Source organism: Mus musculus, chromosome 3 (genome assembly GCF_000001635.26).
Source record: "Mus musculus strain C57BL/6J chromosome 3, GRCm38.p6 C57BL/6J".
Lineage (NCBI taxonomy): Eukaryota > Metazoa > Chordata > Mammalia > Rodentia > Muridae > Mus > Mus musculus.
The window spans coordinates 142,786,845-142,810,306 of record NC_000069.6 but is presented as its reverse complement, the minus strand read 5'-3'; the positions used below and the strand labels follow the sequence as shown (position 1 = coordinate 142,810,306).

Here is a 23,462-nt window from a genome sequence, read left to right as displayed (position 1 = left end):
AGTGGCTAACATGTACATTGCAATTAAAATTATCAGTATGAAGTATGAATTTATGGTTTTCTGGTTCCTTTATGTTTGTGTTTTATAAGTGACTTTTCTCAGGTAGATGAAATTGATAGGAGATAGCCGTTCTTCCTGTTGGAGGACTGTTATCATTTGCCTCTGTATTCAAGAGTCCAAAAGGAATGCAATGTTTTGCAGACATTAGAAGAAGATAATATGCTTGAGGGAAGGAGAGCTGTTTGTTTAACAATAAGAACAAATGAGCCAATCTGAAACTTTTTCTCATACTTTTGGAATTCTCTGACTTTTATCTAACAGTTTGTTTTAATGAGCATTTGATATTTTACAGGGTTCAGAAACTGTTTTCAATATTGAGAATGACAGAAATAACCTGCGTCCAAAATCCAAATCTGAATATGAGCTGAGCATTCCTGACTCAGGTCGAAGCTGCTGGGGTGTTGGAGAGCTTGATGACAAGAGGTAAGGGATGAGCAGGCACGCTGCTTCGCCGTCTGTCCGTCTGTCCGTCAGCCGGCTGGTGGCTGGAGTGGAGTTGATGGCCTCATCTTTAATCGTTATGTTTCAGAGCTCAGCAGAGGTTTCAGTTCAGTCTACAGGACTTCAGGTGCTGTGCTGTCTTGGGGAGAGGACACTTTGGAAAGGTAATCTGTCAGCACTGTAGAAATAGCGTATAGGATGAGAAATTCAAATAGAACTCAGTTATTTATTCTTATTTCAGGTGCTGTTGGCGGAATATAAACACACAAATGAAATGTTTGCAATAAAAGCCTTAAAGAAAGGAGACATTGTGGCACGAGATGAAGTAGACAGGTCAGTTTTTTAAAATGAAGTTTTTCCTTGTGGCTAGAGATTGAGAGAGTAGACAGCAATGGATCTGAGTTCCTAGAAATATTTGATAATGCTAAATTTATCTTCTATGGCAAAACTAGACATTAATTAAATGCTGTTTTTCTTTTCAGTCACCTCTTTCCCTTAAGCCAGGTTTGGTGATACCAAGTAAAGACAGGGAAATGTTTAAAATAATTCTGTTAAATTTTAATAAGTTACAGTATTGATAAAGTATTAAAATGTAACTATTACTGATTTGTGACTTACTTAGTAAAACTAATCACATTTTCACCCGTGACGCAGATAAAATGTCATTTCCTGATAATATATAAGTAACTCAATGGTTAATATAGTCTGTGTTTTGAAATATACCTTTATGAATTTTCCTTTATGTATTAAAAATTATAGTTATTGGGGAAAGGATTGTTGGAGGGGGTGACTAGCAGGGGGCCAGTGAGCAGGATGTCAAGTGACTAAGTAAAAATTTAAATTCTTAAAAAATATAGTTATTTACTGTATATATGTGCACACATGCAGAGGCATATGTCAGTCATGTTGAGACCAAAACCAGCGTCTCTCCGTGTGAGTCTGGAGATCAGATTCAGGTCTTCTCAGCAAGACCCTTCTCCTGCTGAGCCATCCTGCTAGACCTCCTTTTGTGGTTTTTCTTCTCAAAAAATCCATTCTTTTTCTTTTTCCTTTTCTTTTTTTTCCTAGCCAGGGTCTCTCTACATAGTCTCTTCTGGAACTCACCGTATTACACCAGACTGGTCTCGAACTCACAGAGATCCACCTGCCTCTGTCACACTAGTTCTGGATTCAAAAGTGTACACCCTAATGTCCAGTTTAAATGCCATCATCATTACTATTATTATCATTGTGTCTGAGTGTTTTTTCTGTCCCCTGTGCTTGCAGTGCATATTAAGTAGAGGGTGTTGGGTCCCTTGGGACATGAGTTACAGACAATTGAGCTGCCATGGGTAACAACAATTGAACCTGAGTCCTTTAGGAAAAATCCAGTGCTCTTAATGACTGAGCCATTTCTTTGAGTTTTCCACTTAGTGTTTTTTTAAATCATATTTATTTTTAGTATAGGGCCTTACCTTTCAAAGAGTCTAATAATGGGAATTATCATGGACACATCTTTATATGGCTATTAAAACACAGGGACTTTAGGAGTAAAACAATCGAATTCAAGAATATATTTTAATATTCATATACACACACATATATGTGGAATTATTTTATAAAAATGACATGTTTATCAGAAAGGGTTTCTTGTGATATTTAGTAGTATTTTTTTTTTAGACCACTAAGTATCTTCATAGAAAGTAGTCCTGCAGAGACTGGACAGATGGCTCAGCTGTGAAGAACACGTTGTTTGTCTTCCAGAGGATCTACATTTGATTCCCAAATCCCCTATCAAGCAGCCCTGACAGAAACTTGAGTTTCAAGAGTCTGACATTCTTAACTTCCACAAGCCACTGGATACCCATAGTGCATATAAACTCAGGAAGTACACACCTACACCTGAAAAAATAGTAACTGCATCTTCTTTTTTTTTTTTTTTTTCCATTTTTTATTAGGTATTTAGCTCATTTACATTTCCAATGCTATACCAAAAGTCCCCCATACCCACCCACCCCCACTCCCCTACCCACCCACTCCCCCTTTTTGGCCCTGGCGTTCCCCTGTACTGGGGCATATAAAGTTTGCGTGTCCAATGGGCCTCTCTTTCCAGTGATGGCCGACTAGGCCATCTTTTGATACATATGCAGATAGAGTCAAGAGCTCCGGGGTACTGGTTAGTTCATAATGTTGTTCCACCTATAGATACACTTAAAGCATAAATGAATTTTATATCAAGATCTGGGACCCATTGCTATGCTATCTCATTACTTGTGATCAGAAGCAGCTCTGGCCTCAAGCACTTCAAAGTGTATTTAATCTATACTACTTTTTGCTACATTGTTACTACTTTGAACCAGATCCTTGTAAAAAAGATGCTTTCTAATCAACTCAAGAGGAATAATCCTAATGCCGCAAATCCAGGAGTATAGGTCAGAGGCTAGAACAAGAGCCAGATTCTAGGCCATTGCCCCTGGTAAAATTGAACCTAGCTTTAAATAAAAATTGACAAGTGACCCAAATAATTTCAGTTTTAAACTTTTCTAATTTGGGGTAATATGGAAACAGATCTCACATATAAAAACCAAAAAGGGGATTCAGAAATGCTAAATAAAAGCACACTCTTGGGGAAATTTAGGGAAAGTAGTACAAAAACAGGTAATTTTAAAATGTTATCATGTCTGGAAGAACTCATGAAAAAGAATCCATTCAAAAAATATAGACCAGTTGGAGCTGGGGGGATGATTCAGTGATTAAGAGCTGCTCTTCACAGGAGCTGGGTTTAACCACAGGACACAGATGGTAGCTCACAACTGTCTGTAAGTTCAGTTCCAGGGGATCCAACACCCTTGCACAGGCATACATATGCGCAAAACACCAATGCCCATAAAATAAATAAATAAATCCGGGGGTGGGGGCAGTATATATTTTAAATGATATATAACTTGAAAGTATGGCTAGAAAATAACTCAAACTAGTTATAACTAAGCAGAATCCTTTACATTTACTTCTTAGTTTTTTCTTGTAATAATTCCATCAAGTTCTTTGTTACTCCATGTTACTCTCTCTTTGTTGTCATTGTTCCTGTTTTGGGGGGGACAAAGTCCATGTGGCCTAGGCTGGCCTGCAGCTTGCAATTGTCCTGCCTTCATGTGCAGAGGCTACAGGAAGGGAGTGTACCAGGTATTCAGTTGTGTTCCTCAACCCCCTTTCCATTGATCTTGGGTCTCTAAATTTGTTCTGTTACCTTGGTAATATTATTTTTATATTATTTTACTTTGAAATGTGCCACTTTAAGAGCACTGACTGCTCTTCTGGAGGTCCTGAGTTCAAATCTCAGCAACCACATGTAATGAGATCTGATACCCTCTTCTGGTGTGTCACAGCTACAGTGTACTTACATATAATAAATAAATAAATAAACCTTTGGACTGGAGCAAGCCAGGCTGGAGCGAGAAAGGGAAAAAAATTAAAAAAAAAAAAAGATAAAAAAATTTAATTAAAAAAAATGTGCCACTTTGCATAGATTACAATAAAATGTAAGTTAGTTTCTTTAACATATATTTAGATGAAAGCATCATGTGCAGCCTAATCACTGTTTTCCTAGCACTGCTCTGGGACTTACTCACCATGGGCAGGGTTGGAACTGTTACTCCTACTCATATCAAGTGATAGAGTGTAAAAACAGCGGTGGAGCCAGAAATTGCTTTGGGTGTTTTGGGTTTGGTTTGGTTTGGTTTTGTTTTGTTTTATAACAACTTTGTGACAAAGCTTACAACAAGTTGTAGGTTTTGTAAAAACTTTGTAACAAAGCTTTTCAGGTTATATGATATTAAATTCTAAAACTTTAGTTTCATTAATAGTTTGATTTTCTACGAAGATTTGTTTATTTCTTTTATATATTCTAAAAATTGATATAAACATTCTTTCATATCTTTTTAGTGACTGAACTCTGAACAAAACTGGTCACTTAGGGAAATAAGACATAAGAAAGCATTTTTAGTAAAGGAGACTAGATAAGTTTAATCTAAAAATAAACATTATAGACAATAGCAGTTTATTAGAAGAATATCATTATATGCTGATAGATCTAGGGCTTGGCTTTTGTGTGTGTGTGTGTGTGTGTGTGTGTGTGTGTTTTAAGGAGAAATTGGATTTATACTGTTTTATAGCAATTGAAGGATACAGGGTTTCAAGTTTGAGGAGCTGATTAGGTGGCTCAGCGGGTAAAAGTGCACACCAGCACACCTGGCAACTAACAACCTGAGTTGATTCTTGGGACATGGCAGAAGGAGATAACCAGCTTTCCCAAGTTGCCCTCTGATGACTACATACATGTATGCAGTAGAGCATGTACTAGCACACACACTCAAATACATGAGTGTAATTAGAAATATTCAAGTTTGAATAAGGTTGAATTGTTATGTATTTTAAGTTTTCAAGTCATTAATAATGTAATGATACTCAGAGAAAAGACTATCTTTTCTGAAGGGCAGGTTGGGGTTTTTTTGGTTGGTTGATCTGTTGGTTGATCTGTTGGTTGGTTGGTTGGTTGGTTGGTTGGTTGGTTGGTTGGTTTTTTTGAGACAGGTCTCTCTACATACCTCTGGCTGTCATGGAATAACTCATTATACAAACCAAGGTGTCTTCCAGCGTACAGAGATATGGCTAGCTCTGTGTCCCAAGTGCTGTGATTAAAGACATATGCCACACCTGGCAACTTTATCATATTTTAAAAATGCCCAAAAGGAAATATTAGTACTATATGTTTCTAATATCAGTAGTTTACCTTGACATTTGGAATGCCACAGTGTTGTATGGAAAACAAAAATCAAAGTGTAAGCATTTAAAAATATTTTAAGATGATGATGGCCATAATCATGTGTGGGTGTACCCATGGAGGTCACAGAAGTTCATGGTATTAGTTTTACCCTCTAACCTTAAATTCTTATGTTCCAGGCATTGGACTACTCACCCACTGAGACATCACACTGGCTTTGATTTCTTAATGTTAAAATAAAAGTATTAAAGCTTTTTTAAAAAGAATATCAATTTTTTTCTTTTAATTTATTTTTCACACTCCGTATTCCATTCCCCACCCCAGCCCATCTACCCTCCAACTGTTCCACATCCCACACCTCCACCCCACCCCCTACCCCTGTCTCCACATGGATGCCCCCACTCCACACCCCACCTGACCTCTAAACTCCCTGGGGCCTCCAGTCTCTTGAGTTTCAACAGAAATGAAGCTTACTTTAAATATTAGAAATCTATATCATTTCTTAGCAAGGTTTATCTATTGGCCCTTACTTTGATTGGGTACTAAATAAAGTTAATAAGCTAACTCAGGATTCATTTGAATAATACTTGACAGTTTTCTTTTACTTTGAGTTTTAAATAAAATTAATTTATTAAATACTTTTCAGGAGAAGGAAAAATCTTTTTGCTTTTGCTGTTTAGGCAACATAAATGTTCCACATTCAGGGAGTTTTGCCATGTTCCTTTTAAGAATTCCTCCTGTTATAGGGCTTGCTACAGACATTTCTATGATAGCACAGAAAATTGTGTGGTTCTCAAAGGGTTTCTTTTTGAAACATATAGAATTCTGTTTTGCAGTAAGTCTTCTAGATTAAATTTTCATAAGGATATCAGTGTCTCTCAGCATCCCATTTTATGAGATAAAAATTTGAATATTCTAGCTGATGAATTATAAATGCTGTCCTTGAAATTACTATGGTCACGAACTTTATTTACTAATTGGGTTTCAATAAGTGAATAACTATAATAACTAGTTAAAATGAGTTATAACTATAACTAGTAATTATAGTTAATATAAATTTTCATTTATAGTATGTAATGTAACTTACATTAATTATAATTATTAGCCCCATTTGTGCTAGGAGTTTATATTCATGTCATTTGTATAATCTTTAAGTTTTGCTATGCATATTTTAATTTTTATTAATGTATTTTCAGTGAACATTATATATTAAATAAAACATTTCTTATAGTATTTTAAAAGACATTTTTATAATTTTTAAATTCATAAAAGTTTGAAATTTTATGTCAAGTTTTGTTAATTGTTTTTTCTTACAGCCTGATGTGTGAAAAAAGAATTTTTGAGACTGTGAATAGTGTCAGGCACCCGTTTCTAGTGAACCTTTTTGCATGTTTCCAAACAAAAGAACATGTTTGCTTCGTGATGGAGTATGCTGCAGGTGGTGACCTGATGATGCACATCCATACTGATGTCTTCTCTGAACCCAGAGCTGTGTGAGTATTAGGCATCTAACTCACTCTTCCCAACTTCTCTTCCCTAATGGAATATAAACCCTATAAGAAGTATTAGAATTTTGGGGGGTTTTGCTGAATACATTTTTTTAATGTTTATATTCTATATTGTCCTTGTTGAAAATTTTGTGAGTTACCATTATTTCATACTTGATAATTTAGATACAACTGAGGTTACGTTTAGGTTATGGTATCTTAGAATACTAACTTTAAAGGTATATTATACTCTGGGGAGATGGCTCAGCAGTGAAGAGCACTGACTGCTCTTCCTAGAGGTCCTGAGTTCAATTCTCAGCAACCACATGGTGGCTCACAACTGTCTGTAATGAGGATCCAATGCCCTCTTCTGGTGTGCCTGAAGACAGTGACAGTGTACTCACATACATTAAATAAATAAATCTTCACACACACACACACACACACACACACAAAGGAAAAGAAAAAGAAAAAGAAAAAAAAGGTAAATTATACTCAAAGTACAATGAATTTTTAAAATATAGAAAACTTGGTATCTCCTATTTATTTAAAATACTTACATGTATATTTTTAAAGGTAAGTCTGTGCTTACCATATTTCTCAAAGAATGTTAAAAAAAAAATAGTATAGGTTAAATGTCCATTGCACAAAATGCTTGAAGCCAGAAGTGTTTTACACTTTTGGTTCTTCAGATTTTAAAATTTGGCCAAATATCTCAAATTCCCAGTCACGAAATTCTCCAAATTCTGTATCTTTTTCCCCTCTAAGGTCTCCCTATGCTATGCAAGCCATCCTTAAATTTGGTGTGTATCCTAGGCTGGCCTCAAAAATCATTACTGTCATCCTCCCAAATTTTAGGATTGTAGGTGTGTGCGCCATCTTTCTGAATGCTGTGTTAGAACCTTTCTGATTTCAGATTTCAGGGTTAGGGATGCTCACCCTATATTCTTAGTGCCTCTAAGGAAAGAGATGGAGACTTCTCCATAAACCATTTCTGTAGTTAAGCTAAACTTTATATTAAAGTTAGCTTATTCAAGCACTTTAAACTATTGTTCTCATTTTATACCTTTTACATAGAGGAAACCTAGGAAAGTTCTCCCATACATCCTGGATGCTAAGACTTACCAAGAATACATCTTTACCCCAATCTCTTCCCTAGTCACCCAGCTATTGATAGTATCCAGCTTGGGACCAATTTTTCCATTTGTAAGGCTCATAAAATTCCCAACTGGCATCTCAAGTTGCTTTTCCTCTCTGTATTTCTACTATTTCCCGGAGCTGTTCCTCTTCCAGCCCTCCTCATCTTAGTTAGTAGCAAGCTTATCTTCTCTAATGTTCAAGCCAGACAACAGAGTGCCATTCTCAGTTCTCATTCCCTCACCTATAGCATACATACGTCTAGGAAATCCAGTCAGCGCTCTCCACAATAGCCCCACATCATTAAAATAGAAAACCCAAGAGGAGCTTGATTGATTTTTACTTTTGAATTATTATCTTGTTTGTTATATCAACTGACATTCCTAAGGCAGCTTCACCTTCACACATCGGGTTTTCCATGTAAGCGTTAGAGGTGTGTGTAGACGGTGATAGTGTCAGAGCTTTTGGTTTTCAGATAAGAAAGCAGGAATTAATTCTAATGCATAGTAAGGTATTTTAAAAGTAAGCCAAGTAGTAGTAGGTCACTAATAATTTATTTTTTAAAAATTTAATACTGGAAAGGTTTTCCTTTATTTTATGTGTGAGTGCCTACATGTATGTCTGTGCACTACATGTATGCAGTGCCCATAGAAAGCAAAAGATGGAGTAGGATCTCTTTAGGTACTTTAAAAGTTTTAAGGTGGAAGGCACAGTCAGACCCTTGATTCAGGAAATGGTCACAGGAGAATCCTGACTTTAGGCCAGCCTGAACTACATATATAGTACCTTTATTGAAAAAAAGCATATAAAAATATATTAAGTAGATATTTACCTATATGGAAATTACTTTTTATTTTGTATATTTGGTTTTGATTTTTAAAAAGCTCTTTAGCTTGCTATCTGCTCTGCTTCCCAGACTCTCATCCTGTGTATTAGCTACAGTGGATTGCACTGGTTGTCAAACTAGCAGCATCCAACAGTGCCGCTGTTGGTTTTCTCTCAGAGATCTGAGTGGCCTGTACTTGCTAACAACACTGCTGCTTTGCTGCCCTTTCTCTCCATCCCTTATCTATCACACACTGCCATTCCTCCCACAGAGCCAAACCTAAAGGCCTCTCGGTACCTCAGTGAATCTACCAGGCCAAAAGAATCCCATTCATCGATATAATTTTCTCAATTTCAAAATTCGTCTCTAATAGCACAATATATTATAGATAGTTGGAATAAATAAATATTTGAGAACTTAACCACAAAATTATGCATTGAAGTATAAAAGGGTTCAAGAGCAGAGTTTATTAAACATTTGATTTCTTTCAACAGATTTTATGCAGCATGTGTAGTTCTTGGGTTGCAATACTTACATGAACACAAAATTGTTTATAGGTAAGTATACTTTTCTTGTTTATAATAGCTTATCTACATGTGACTCGAATTCAAGATAACAATGATATTTTGTACTTAACCAACTTTTTAGTTTTCTCCTACATGTGATGAGTGAATCCTACCCAACATACAGATTGTGTGATGGAGTTCTTGGTTTTGGCCCTCTACTCATTTCCTAATTAAAATAGTGAGCGTAAGAGTTGGCCTGTGGTGACACGTTCACCGATAGTATTCATCTAGTAATTACATTTAACTGTCTACTGCACAAAGGTCTATAAACCAGTTTACCACATAGAGAAAAACAGATTGTGCCAGCATGTAAAGTACCAGGCTGCTCCTTCATTACAGTATCTTGGGTAGCATGGACTATGATGTGTGAAGCCTGAGTTTGATATCCAGCACAATAAGATATAAGTACATAAGAAAAGGTTGCCATCACCTTAACTAAAAAGGGAATTAGTGGTATGACCCATTTCTATCTGGGCCCTGGCTCCTTACACCGCAGAGCAGGTCGTGCCAGCCTCTGGTCCTGCACACACTGAGAGGTGCTGCTCTGAAAACAACCTCATTATGAGGAAGCTGATCAGAAAAAGGCATCTGCAAGTAGTGGTTTATTGTAGTGTCTGACAATGTTTTTAAAGTAAAGATTCCCTCATGGTTCTGTTTACTTAATAAAAACTATTGTAAACTAGCTTCATTTGTAATTGAATAGCTTTCTGTTCATTTTAAATTATAGTCTTAATCCCAGCACTTGGGAGACAAAGGAAGGTGAGTCTCTGAGTTTGAGGCCAGCCAGGGCTACATAGAGAAACCGTGCCTCGAAAAATAAACATTAGCTTAAATTCTTTCATGTGTGTAGAAAAACTTCAAATTGTGATTAAGTCTGATTAACCTAAATAAAAATTTAAACTTGAATAAAAGGTATTGAACCTGATTCTACATTTACAGAAATACAATATTCTCATCTATATAACAAGAAAAAATTACTTGAAAATTATACTACTATACAAAGAGAAGAAAAATGAGAGCATCTCCAGCCATACCTTGGAAAAAACCATTTCTTAGAAGACAAAATTGGGCTCCTCTTGAAAATAAAAAAAAAAATTATGTTCTGTACTATGGTTTACTGATTTATTTTCATGTTTCCATCTTGAACAGAGATTTGAAGTTGGATAACTTGTTGCTAGATACAGAAGGCTTTGTGAAAATTGCTGACTTTGGTCTTTGCAAAGAAGGTAATTGGGCTTTGTAAATTCCTTTTCTAATAGATTATTGTTCATTTGTTCTTTGGTCATTTTCAAATTTATATGTGCAAACAATGTACTTTTTAATTTTAATTTATTCCACTGTAACATTTGGATTGCTTATATATACCAGTAACCACATTAAGACTTTGTCTTGTGGGTATAAATACTTCCTGCCTCCAGAATCTACAGTATGAGCTTCAGCTTCTCTTTGTGTGGCTGACAGTCTGCCTGGGCTGTAAGAAGCCACTAAGCACGAGCTTGTTGATGCGATGTGCAGGATGAAGCACACGTGCCCAGTGACTCACAGGCTTAGAACTGTTAACATTTTAAATTGGAAAAAATAGATGTAACTATCTCAAGATTATTTTCTATATATTCAGAATTAAATATGACAGTTCAAATCAAAGATCACAGGAGAATGTATAAAGATCAATGTTATCAATATGATAGTTTTCTCTTTATACTTAATGTTAATTAAGTATATGCTTCCTCCTCTGTACACTAGTAGCTTTATTTTATTGCTGTTATTAACTCTGTTTCCTTAGTACATAAACTCAGTTCTTAGATATGTTAGTACTAGTGGATGTTTAGTGAATCAGTAGTTTGATGGGTGAAACAGATTGGCTAAGTCTTGATATGCTCAAGTTAGACCATCAATTCAGCAATGTCAATGTTTTTCCTAAGCACACCTTCTAATTTTCATGCCTAGTTGTTTTCTTTGCTAACACTTGAATTTATCTTCTTTAGGAATGGGGTATGGAGATAGGACAAGCACATTTTGTGGTACTCCTGAGTTTCTTGCCCCAGAAGTCCTAACAGAAACATCGTACACAAGGGCTGTAGATTGGTGGGGCCTTGGTGTACTTATATATGAGATGCTCGTCGGCGAGGTAAGCAGCAGGGAGGAGGAGAGTGGCAAGATGGAGGATGATTGGAAGGATCGAGCACATACTTTTTATAAAGACATGTACATGTATGTCATGCATGAGACGGGACTCAGTTTGATAAATATTCATAGAGTGCTAATGATTGGCTATGTTTCTACAATATCTTTGCTAGCCTAGTTTAGATTTTTATATGATGGGTGGACTGCATTGTGAATGTCCTCAAATAGCTTCTTATATTTAAGTGTTGTAAAATGGTTATGTTTGTGATTTTACCAGAACTGATATTTTATAGGGTAGAACAATAGAAGACTAATAAAGATATACCCTATAGGCAGGTATGGTGGTACACATCTTTATTCCTACCATGTTTGGAGGCTGAGACAGGAGGAATATGGATTTGAGACCAATCTGGCAAAAACACCTTGTCATTAAATTAATGTACAATCAATCAGTCAATCAATAAATTATCTGAATAAAAATATATATAAATGAATATAAAGTTCACTGTACATATATCAGAAATAATTGTGATCTTCAAAAACAACAGCAGTGTTGGAGAGATGGCCCAGCAGTTAAGAGTATATATAATGTCTGCAGAGGACCCCAATTTAATTCCTAGCACCCTATTATAAGAGCTCACAACCACCTGTAACTCCACAGGCATCTGTACTCAAGGGCACTTATCCCAGACAGACACAATATAAACATAACTAAAAATACTTTTACAAACCAGGCATGCTAGCATATACCTTTAATCCCAGCATTTGAAAGGCAGAGGCAAGCAAATATTTGAGTTTGAGACCCTGGTCTACAAAGTGAATTCCAGGTCATTCATGTCTTACACAGAGAAACACTATCTTTAAAGACAAACAAAAATCCCTTTTACAACCCACTTTTTAAACAATAGAGCAGAACTGGCCATCAACACATTCCCCATTTTCTATATATTAACAAAATTAATTTTTGAGTATAACTGAATTATATATAGAAGTTTTTTCAATTTGTGAAACAGGAAGTAAATGAAAATAAGGGGCCTAATATTTTTTATGAATTGCTAAGAATAAGGAATGGAATTTAGAATGAGTATATTTTTTAACAAGGCAGTTGAAACCTTTGAGAGGGATCCAGCCACCTTCCTTGTATATCCAACTCATGAATCATTTAGCGGCTGGATAAGGGAACAGACATCTTTTTTAGTGTCAAATGGTTCTGAAGTTTTAGCCTGTGTGTTGCTTACTGGCATTTAACCATAATGAACAGTTCCATCCAATGGACAGTCCTTTCAGTGTGTCACATTGGACTAGAGTCTCTAGAAAAGGAGGGAAGGAATGACTCGTTAAAGAGCTATGTGTTTTGTACATGTTAGCTCCCCCCCCCCCCCCCCCACCGCATCTATTTTATTAGATACAAAGTGGTTAATAATGTGTCGCCGGAGCACTTGTGAGGTAGGATTGGGATTATTTTGTTCTTGACATTTTTAGAATCTGTTTGTGCTTTGGAATCAGACATGAAATCCATCCGACCTCATTTATTTTCCTAAGACACGAGATCCAGATTGAATTTTCACCTCTGTTTAAAAAAGCTGCTGTGGGTATTGGGAATGGGAAAAATTGACTTAGCCTTAATATATACATTGGTCTTATTTTCTAAGGTGTCAGAAGACTCATGATTCTGTTTCTGGAGGCTGTAGCATACTTAAACTCTGTCTCTATTCTAGTTTTGAAAAGAAATGATCCTGTTGCTATATTTTTAAATGTTACATTTAAGTAAGATTTAATTCTGATCCAAAACTCTGCACTTTGTTATAATTCATTTTTTTGCCTAGAGTCGTGGTACACACCTTGATTCCCACCACTCAGGAAGCAGAGGCAGGGGGATCTCTGTGAATTTGAGGCCAGCCTGGTTTACAGAGTGATCAGGACAGCAAGAACTATATAGACCCTGTTTCTAACCCCACCTCACGCTCTAAAAGAGATTTCTATGTTAGAAATAATATGCAAAAAGTACTGTGGTAGATCTTGTTGAACTAATAGGCTATTGATTTTTTTACTTCTTCTGTTCAAGCCACTGGCTTAACAAACAAGCGAGGAAGTTCCTGCTTCATAGTTTTTAAAAGGGCTTCTAATTGGTTGAGTTTTAAACATACCCAGGAGGTATTGCTAGTCCATTATAGTTGCCTTTTAATTCCATTTATCTTTAGTGCCTCCACAGGAAGGTAACTAGGAAAGGAATTAAACCCATTGGTCTGCATTATGGTTCTATAGTATTATTGAAGCTTCAATGATAATGTTTATTTTTTAACATATTAGTTCTTTGAGAATTTCACATTATGCACCCCAGTCCAACACATCTCCTCTCCTCATACCCTCCCTCCACCCTTACAACATCCCCTGCAACAGAGAAAAAAATGTTATGGAAGCTGTGTAGCATGTCACAGTGTGTCCCACAGTATACCCTTTTGTACACACTTCTTTGCTGGCAAATGTTCATTGAAATGACTCTTGTCTGAAACAAGGCCTCTGGCTTCTGCTAATCTATCAATACTAGAACCCCACTCGGACTTCTCTATGATATCCTGTTATTGCCCTATATGATATCCTGTGTCATGGAGCTCCTATAGTTTTGGAGCTACAGGACCAGCCCCTTCATGCACTCCAGCAGTTCATCGGTGGGGTAGATGTTAGCTTGGACCAATTCAAAGCCCTAGATCTGGGCCTGAGAGGTATCTGGGTTGGTCAGCCCTCTGGGTCTCCCACTCTCTTGCTGGCTCTCCTGCTGTCACATTCTCCAGGCGTGTGCACTCTCTCTCTCTCTCTCTCTCTCTCTCTCTCTCACACACACACACACACACACACACACACACACACACACACACACACACTCTTCCAGCAGCCCTACCCTGCTGTCCAAGTAAGGTGCAGGGCCTGATTTTCTGAGTGTTGCAGCTGGTGAAGGACATGGCCAATTCTCCCACTCATGACTCGGGGACAGCTCTCCTCCCTGCTATAGATGGAAGGGGAGGAAGGCATGAGACAAAGCCAGCTCTCCCACAGTCACGCCTTTTAGACAGCACAGCTCACCTGTAACTGTCACATTCAGAGCCAGCTCTCCAGCTGTCCTGCTCTGATGACATCTGGGCCGGCTCTTCTGCCTGCCATTGGTGGCATGTGGTAAGAAGTGGAGGACATTTCTCCTCACCCATGCCACCCCATGTCTAACAAGTTACAGGGCTAACCTATGTACAAGGCCAGGTCCACATCATGGTCACAGGTGGCATCACCAGCAGCTAACATCAGGGTGTTCCTCACTAGCCTCAAGTTCCAGTTCTGTCTCTCTATTTAGGTCTCTGAATGTCTGGGGTCATCTCATGAGTCCTGTGAAACTGTGACACTCCACCCCTACCCCCATCATGCATTATGGCCTCTGGCAAGGGTCATCTTGGACATAGTCTGCCTACTGCCCTCCCCCCACCCCCCTTGCACCTCATTCCTGTCCAGGCACCATGGCACCAGTGTCATCTAGAGCTCGTTCCTCACCCAGTCCATACAAGTGACCACATTCGAGGGTCATCTTTCTCCGGCTCCTTCCTGCAGCAGGCAGGGTTCTTCTTGTCTCCTGCTTGCTCCCAGTCTGTTGGGGCCGGCGCAGCGCAGGGCTTATGGTCTTCAGCTCACTTCTTTCAGAAAACGTAAGGCTGCTGCTAATCATTCAGATGTTCGTGCGTCAGAACTCTCCTGTCTGCCACCTTCTGATGCACATGTGAGCAGCAGATGTGCCCGCACCTGCACTGCTTCTAGGGGCAGAGTTTGCTTGTTTGTGTTTCTGGTTGTTGTTTGTTTTCCTGTTGAAAATATGGATTGGCTAAACTCTTATTTAGTTTTCATTTTTTTGTTTTTGTCCCATTGGGACATCCTCTCCATTTCTTGTGGGGAGGGTTGAAATAGGGCCTCACAATATAGTCCATGTTGACCAGGATTCACCTGTGGTCCTCCTACTTCAGTCTCCCAAGTATTTTCCTGATAAGTATGAACCACCATGCTCAGCTTGAAATCAGAACTTCTTACAGTGTTTGCTTGCTTGTTTGTCTGTTTGAAACATGGTCTCATGTAGCCCAGAGATAGCACAAGCTACTTACACTATGTAGCAGGGGCTATCTTGAACTTCTCATCATCCTGCCTTTAACTTTCAAGTGTTGGGATGGCAGGCTTGTACCACAGTTCCTGGAAGATTGAACCCAGCTTCACACTTTGGGCTGGCACTAACAGCTCATCTCCAGGTCCCATTTTATTTCATTTCATTGTCATTGCCTGAATCCTGGGTCTTCTTTGAATATATGATGTTTTATTATCTTAGGACTTTCACGTTTAGTTTTTATTTCTTAATTCTTTCTTATTATCTTATTTTGTCTAGTCTCCCTTTCCTGGTGATGATGAAGAAGAGGTTTTTGACAGTATTGTAAATGACGAAGTAAGGTATCCAAGGTTCTTATCTACAGAAGCCATTTCCATAATGAGAAGGGTAAGAAATTAGGATCAAGATTTTTTTTATTTAAACTTAGGTTTTTTGTTGAAAAGAATTTCCCAGTTGAGTTTTTGAAGTTGTTTTTAATTCATAGATATTGCATGCTTTAGACAAATCTAAACAAAACATTCTAAGTCTTTGAAAGTAGTGAGAGTCACTGTTGGTGAAACACATTATGTTGGTTTTATCTTAACTTCCTAGCTGCTAAGGAGAAATCCTGAGCGGCGCCTGGGAGCTGGTGAGAAGGATGCAGAGGATGTCAAGAAGCACCCGTTTTTCCGGGTAAGTGTAAAAGCTCAGAGTTCTTTTATGAAACTTGAGTGACTGGGAACACAAAACTAAACCGGCTGATTTATATTTTGTGATCTAGCTAACCGACTGGAGTGCTCTAATGGACAAAAAAGTAAAGCCACCATTTGTACCTACCATTAGAGGACGGGAAGATGTTAGTAACTTTGATGATGAATTTACCTCAGAAGCACCTATTCTGACTCCACCTCGAGAACCAAGGATACTCTTGGAAGAGGAGCAGGAGATGTTCCACGATTTTGACTACGTTGCTGATTGGTGTTAAGTTTCTAGACCCTGAGACCAAGCAGACTGACCAACAAGAAGACCTCTTGAAAACAGCAGCCCTGCATTTCCTTTCCGTGCCACCAGGAGCTTCTGAGATTATATAAAGCACATGAAGATGTGGTTACAGTACTGTTTTATACCTTAATGTTTTCAACGTAAATCTGAACACTGGAAGCAGTTTCATGGAGTTTAGGCTGAGTGAACATTGGCCATGGAAATCCATTACAAATAAATACTTTTACATCAATACTCTTATTTTTAAAAAGAAGAAGAACCACTTTTTTATAGTCCCCATGTTTGCCCTAGGCCTGCCTTAAGTGGAAGGAAGATTAATCACTTAACTATATTTTACAAAAGAAAAAATAGGGCTTTGGATGCTATTACTCGTAATATAAAAAGTGTGATTCTATTTCACTAAGGCAATTATTTTTTTAAGAAATCACTATAATATGAAAAAATGTGGCAGTTTGTACACCTTTGGTGGCTTGATTTAAAGAAAAGAATGAGAATGTATTGATGTCTATTTGATGAATTTTCTATATTTATCAGGAGAACACTTTATTGCCTTAAGTTTACCAACCATGTAGCAGAGCCTCCTAGCTTTCCAGCAGAGCTACCTGCCAAATGAGTTTGTGTATTAAACAATGCTGCAAAAAGATAGGGACATCAGCATTCACTTAACAGTAACAATGAGGACTTCTAAGCAGCTGGAACCAAGATACCATGCTAACTCTATGCATTCCCAAAGTCAAGGCACCGTGGAGGATGTTCAGTCAGGTCTTCCAAAGTCAGTGAACCTGATTAACCCTTTATTGATATGCATTCTACACGTATTTCAACCTAGACATCTTGTTCTTGTGTCTGCTGTAGAAGGAAACTCTATCTTTGTTAAACCATAGAGATTATCATGGTATACATGCTGTGAACATGTATATGTACAAGTTGTAATGTATTCTGTGTTGTAGGCATATTATTTAATTTCACCACGTCATCACTTTTGTACAGTGGCCAAGCAGACACCTCCAACTCCAGCATTTCCATTAAGTGCATTTGTACATTTTAGGCCGCTGGATCCAGATTTTATATTGGCAGTTACTGAGGGCTAAAGCAATATATTGTAACAGAATGTATAAATATTTTTGATAAAACAGTCTATATTTTATAAAAAGTTATTATAACACTAAAGCTGTACCTCAAAAGTCTCACAAATAATTTGATCAAATGCTCTACGCATCCTCAGAGGATCCGTTCCTGGCTTTGTATCGCTCTTACCATATGCCTGTTTGCAAATCATGATCTTCACTGGGCTGGAATTTTATTAGATTTTTGTTTTGTTTTTCCCTTTTTTCTCCTAGGCTGTCACTCTGTTGTTCTCCCTCAGTTCAGTAATATCAATAACTCTTTGCTTAGCATGTTAGGGCCATGATACCTCAGGAACAGCAGAATGGTAACAACCACACTCGAATTAACCATGTAATCACAGTGAGCTCATCTCTTACAATTTTCCAAATCTGCGTTATTGAGAAGCAGGAAAGTACACAAATAATGAAGAGTTGAGCTTGAAACAGCTTTGCTGACATACATTGGCCTGTTGTTATTGTACTCTGAGAATGATTACAATTGTCCAGAGATTCTTTATATTACCTTCCAAATTCATTATTATTTTTCACTTAAGATCCTTTGGAAGAAAATTTTCTAAAAAGAGAAGCAATATGTTGCTGTAAATTGCTTTAAAATGCCAGTTAGTTGCCTTGGAAGAGAACAATAGAAAAAAAAAAAATAGCGTAATTGTCTAGCTTTAATTGACCAGTGTTAACTCAGTCTGAAAATAAAACACTAACTACTTTTGAGGTACAGTCTGCATACCTTTGTTGGTTCTGAAATATGCATAGAAAGCAACTTTTCAAATGGGCTTTTAGCATTAAAAACTGACATAGAGTTATATACACAGTGTACAAAAATTTTTTTAATTGAAGTCAATCATTAAAAAATTTAGAGGTCAGGGCATAGTCACACAATTATGCTGAAAAAAAAAGCACTCATTTTTCTGTAGTTTAAATATATATATATATTTTAGCCAGATTTTAAATTTTCAGAGTGTAAATAGATTTTGCTATTACTGTATGTGTATTGACTGCTCAAGCACTTTGTAAGGAAAGTGGATACTTTAGAATGGTACCCTATGCATCCAAATGAAATGTGCCTTTACATCATTCTAAGAAAAAGGGGGTTTTGCAGTCATAAATTACCACAAATGCACAAATTAAAGTTTAAAATAGATTGAAATTTGTAATTTTGGTTTTAAGTTTTCATTCCTTTTAGAATTGTCCTTGTGTTAAAATAGTTGGCTAAAAACGTTAGCTCTACTTGGAGGTCTCAAGAAAATTATTTTTAGTTAGCTTTCTTTTCATCCTGGAGAAGGCACATTGTCCACTTTACTTGGAATAATGGGGAGATTTCATCTAGGTCTGTATTCTACAGCTTCTTTCATCCATGCACAGAATGGCCACTGTCACTAGACACCAAGACCAGGAAAGTTGCCAGGAGGAGAGAAGCAATGATGTTTCCAAGACTAAAAAGCAAATATGCTAATGTAAAGTGTAACATGGGAGCTTCCTCGTGTTAGAGCAGTGGCTCTCATCCTAGGGGGTATGAGAGGGGTTAGAATGGCCACTTCATAGGAGCTGCATATCAGATGCTTATATTGCAATTTATAATAGTAGCAAAATTACAGATATGAAGTAGCAACAAGATACCGTTAAGGTTAAGGGTCACCACAACATGAGGAACTGTATTAAAGGGCCGAAACATTAGGAACTTTGAGAACCACTGTGTTAGAGGGTAACATTTTAGTATTGGATCTAACATTTGAGAAAATTGTCTAATTAATAAAGCAGAATGCTAGCCATTTTGTAGTGATTACATTTTAAAAGGTATAATCTATTAGAAATCTATCTTTGGGACATAATGAACATTGCTATTATATGCTGGCCTGATGAAAACTAACTTCTACCTTCAAATCTGACAATATTGTGTAAGTACTGCCCATCTTCCCAGAGCAGCTAAGTGAGTGGTAAGGAAAACCCAAAGAGGAAGAAAACAATTTCATATGGTCATGTACAGGATTAGAGGCAAGTACCTAGATAAGGTGGAAGTCTAAAGTCAGAATGGCTGCCTGATGCCATGCTATTCAGAGCCTGACTAGGTGGAATCCCCACGACACTGGAAACACTCCAGCATTATTGGTCTCATTAAAGGTAAGAGTGACTTTGGCAGCCCTTCATCCCTAAACGTGGAGACAGTCTTGAGCTGTAGTCTAGATGTGCAAAGGCTTTGGCACCCACAGTTGAGGGTGTGTGTGCATATAGCTCCTAGTACTAAGGCATGATCGTCGGATGGACGGGAGTGAAGACTGCTGCAGGTAGCAGGCAACTTTGGGGCCTGTGCCAGCCATCACTAACTACATCATGTCATTCAGCCTCCTAAAATAAACACTGATATGACATTGCATTAAATATAAATAAATTCAGTCTAGGGGGAGATTTGAACCTCAGAGTTTTAATAATGAAAAAAGTCACTTTGTGCTATGAAATTGACATAACCTAAATAAAATAGGGGAGGATACCTATTTTATTACCTATTACTAGTAAATGTACTGGATCAAATATGACCAAGTCAGAGCCAGCAGCATCTGAAATAGACACTGCTTCGTTAGCAAATTGGGCTCATTCTAGGATTGCAAGTGTGGTTTATTACTAGGAAGTCCATAAGGCTACTTGCCATATTAATAGATTAAATTAAAAAAAAAGATAAATTAGAGATCTCAGTTCTGATTTTTTTTTTAAGCAAAGGAAGTAGTTTCTTAAACTGACAGATATTGTCTATTAAACACATTAAGAAATATAACCAATTACATCATCCTCTACGTCAACAGTTCTCAGCCTGTAGGCCGAGACCCCCTTTAGGGGGCCAAACAACTATTTCACAGGGGCTACATATCAGATATTTATATTGCAATTTATAACAGCAAAATTACACTTAGGAAATAACAAAAATGGGGGTCACTACATCATGGCCTGTATTAAAGGGTCACAGGGTTAGGAAGGTTGAGAGCCACTGGTTTATATCCTCTGTGGAAACATTTTAAGTTGGGGATTAAAGCTAGGACACCTGTCATCATTACTGTGTTGTTTATCAAAAAGAGAACGAACTAGCCATTATTCCAGATGGATGTGATTGTCTACTTGGCAAACTCCAGGGGTCTGTAACAGCTAAAGCATTTGTCTAGAATGCTCAGTCCCCCTCATCTAGGACACACATGTAATCCTAGCAAGTGGGACTTGGAAACTGGCAGGAGGACAGCCCATGTATAGACCTGAACGCCAGCACAAGACACTTGAGGACCAGGAAGAGGCTAAGGGAGAGGCTAGGCAAGAGAAAACTCTCAGGATCACAACTTGCTAACAGTAGTGATTTATTCAAGCTGTCATGAGTCAGCATAACATCAAGGTAAGAACCTAGAAACAACTAGAACAGCAGCAAAAGCAGCTGCCTAGAAGTTAGAAAAATCCTTTATTGGGAGACATTAAAAAAATCTAAATACATACTCACTTATAGTATGATGTTTCTCTCAAATTAGTCTATACATTTTGGGCACAACTCCAGGCGGAATTCCAGTAGATTTTTGTGGATCTTTACAAGACCATGTTACCTGGAAGAGTGAACGATATGCAGCAGACATCCCACATATGTGATGTGATGTCTCTTGAAACTCCCCAATCATACTGGAAATTAACAAGAAAAATGGTCCTGATTCTGCTACTGAACCACTAATGTGAGCTTGGGCGGTGTTGGGGTTTGGATAGAAAATGGCCCTGTGGATTCATGTATTTGGGTCACCGGCTGATATGATGGTGCAGCTTTGAGAAGTTGTAGGTCATCATTCTGAAGATTGGACCTTGTGGGGTGAAGTGGGTCACTGTCTCAGGTATAAGATTTATTGCCCCTCCCCAGTCAGCCTCCATGTTTCCTGGCTACCCCCTGCTACCTTGGCCTCTTATTTTCATGATTACAAACTGCTTCCCGCCATGACTGACTCATGTAAATGACCTTTTACTGAGTATTTTGTCACAGTGACGACTCCAAAGGTTTCAGCTTGCTAGGAGTATGTGAACATTCATCCTCGGGTTTTCATCTATCAACCTTTTAACATTTTTAGTCCTCAGTGTTGAGCCTAGCCTAGCCACTTGGTCTGTCCCTTTCTAGAGTTAGTCTTGAGATCCTCTAACGATAGACAAAGCCTTCATAGCTTAACCATGTGACCTTTAAAATCTTTTAGAGGCATCATTGATTATCTCTAGGACACAATCTGGCATCCACAGAAAACAGTAGAATCAAAGTCAAAGCTAAAATGCTGGTGTCATGGCCAAAACTCCAGTCCCATTGCATAGTGAAATGTAGATGGGTGTGCAAAAAGAAAACAGAAGCTGCATGTAGAGGTTTTACTTGCTGGGTTAATAAATATTAGAAGGCTTGAAGTCCATTGTTGAGTCTTCCAGTATCTCTTAGGTGTTAAGGGGACTCTGAGGACTCAGACCAACTAACTAATCTGGCTTGACACCTTCAGTGAGGGGTTTAACATAATTGGCATATGTTCACGTGAGAACTCCATTAATTTTACTCCCTAGACTTTTCAGAGTAAAAACTGAGTTTTCAAACTGAGTTCACTAAGAGAACTAGACTGGTTTTGGTTTGAGTGGCTTTAATTCTGTCGTCTTTGTTGCTTTAAAACCATGTTTTGGCATGAACATGAAGTTTAGCACATTATCCAGAAGTATTTTGTATGCATAGCAGCAGTCTTTCTCAAATGCTTTAAATAAGCATCCCATCAATAAGGCCTGAGAGAAGCAGGCTGGTACAAACCAAGGAAGGCATAAGAATTGTTCTGCCAGAGAAAAGCTGTTTTGCAGTGGGCCTTTGTGACACTGTTGTGTCTGACATTGTTCTTATACTTGTCTTACATATGCCCCCTACACATTGTTCTTACTTTGTGTCTTACATTACCCCCTAAAACTACGGGGATGTTTTTGTGGCAGCTCCTAAGATATGTGTAATTTCCTGAGTGAGTATTCTGAGATGATGCTTGCCATGGGCAACCAACCATATGATTAGACAGTAGACCTCCAGCCTAAGACCTGGGAGCCCTGACACCTGCAAAGGGAGACGAGCTGAGGGATATGGATACCAATGTAATCATCAATTAGCTGACATAAGAATGCTGCCATAAAACCTAAGGGCCTGCTGATTCGTTTCTATCATCTCACCACATAGAAGGCTGAGGTAGGAGAGTTTCAAGTTCCAGGTTCCATAGAGAGAACCTGTTCAGAAAACCCGAGTCACACAACTCAAAGAGCAGTTAAAATGTGATAGCTGATACCCAAGGTTCCTGGGAAAAAAGTGCCCAAAGAGGGTCTGCAGTTCTGCCCTTCCACAAGCCTTGACCAGCAGACTGTTCACCTCTGTCCCTTCATTATTAAAAAAGAAAAATAAACATGCTTCCCTGAGCTCTGCTATAACAAATTAATGAAATTAAAGTGAGAGCTTCATTTTTCAGCCATCTGGGTAGCAAACCTGCATCTGAAGAGTGGCTCAGTTTTGAACTTATATTCCATACTACCTCCTATATTCTAGACACTACCTCTAGGTAGATAGGGTTGAAATGTTTTCCCTAAGCAATTTCTATTTAGGTATTTTACTTGGTATGTAGGGAAACAGGCACACATACAGGGAGTCAAAGTGATTGGTATGTGAGGGAAAACAGTTATCTTAAAATCTGTCAAAAGCCTCTAGAAGCTACTTTAAAGGCCACTCCTCCCCTCCCACAGACCCTGAATGGGCACTGAGGGAATTATATGAAAGACACAGGGGTCTCTCTCTGACCTGGAGATCTACTGATAATGTCCAT

General features: G+C 38.0%; 1 protein-coding gene and 1 pseudogene across 1 annotated transcript in view; one reads left to right on the top strand and one right to left on the bottom strand.

Moving 5' to 3' along the window:
• The window catches only part of Pkn2 (protein kinase N2), a 91,103-nt gene extending 71,698 nt beyond the window's left edge, over positions 1-19,405 (top strand). Inside the window, exons 13-22 of the mRNA NM_178654.4 lie at positions 353-483; positions 590-665; positions 743-834; positions 6,577-6,753; positions 9,205-9,267; positions 10,426-10,502; positions 11,262-11,404; positions 15,812-15,919; positions 16,124-16,204; positions 16,293-19,405. Coding sequence (NP_848769.2) covers positions 353-483; positions 590-665; positions 743-834; positions 6,577-6,753; positions 9,205-9,267; positions 10,426-10,502; positions 11,262-11,404; positions 15,812-15,919; positions 16,124-16,204; positions 16,293-16,496 — 1,152 coding nt within the window. The 3' untranslated portion in view covers positions 16,497-19,405. The remainder of the gene's footprint in view (positions 1-352; positions 484-589; positions 666-742; positions 835-6,576; positions 6,754-9,204; positions 9,268-10,425; positions 10,503-11,261; positions 11,405-15,811; positions 15,920-16,123; positions 16,205-16,292) is intronic.
• Gm25965 lies at positions 15,113-15,205 on the bottom strand (annotated as a pseudogene).
• Positions 19,406-23,462: the final 4,057 nt, after the last annotated feature.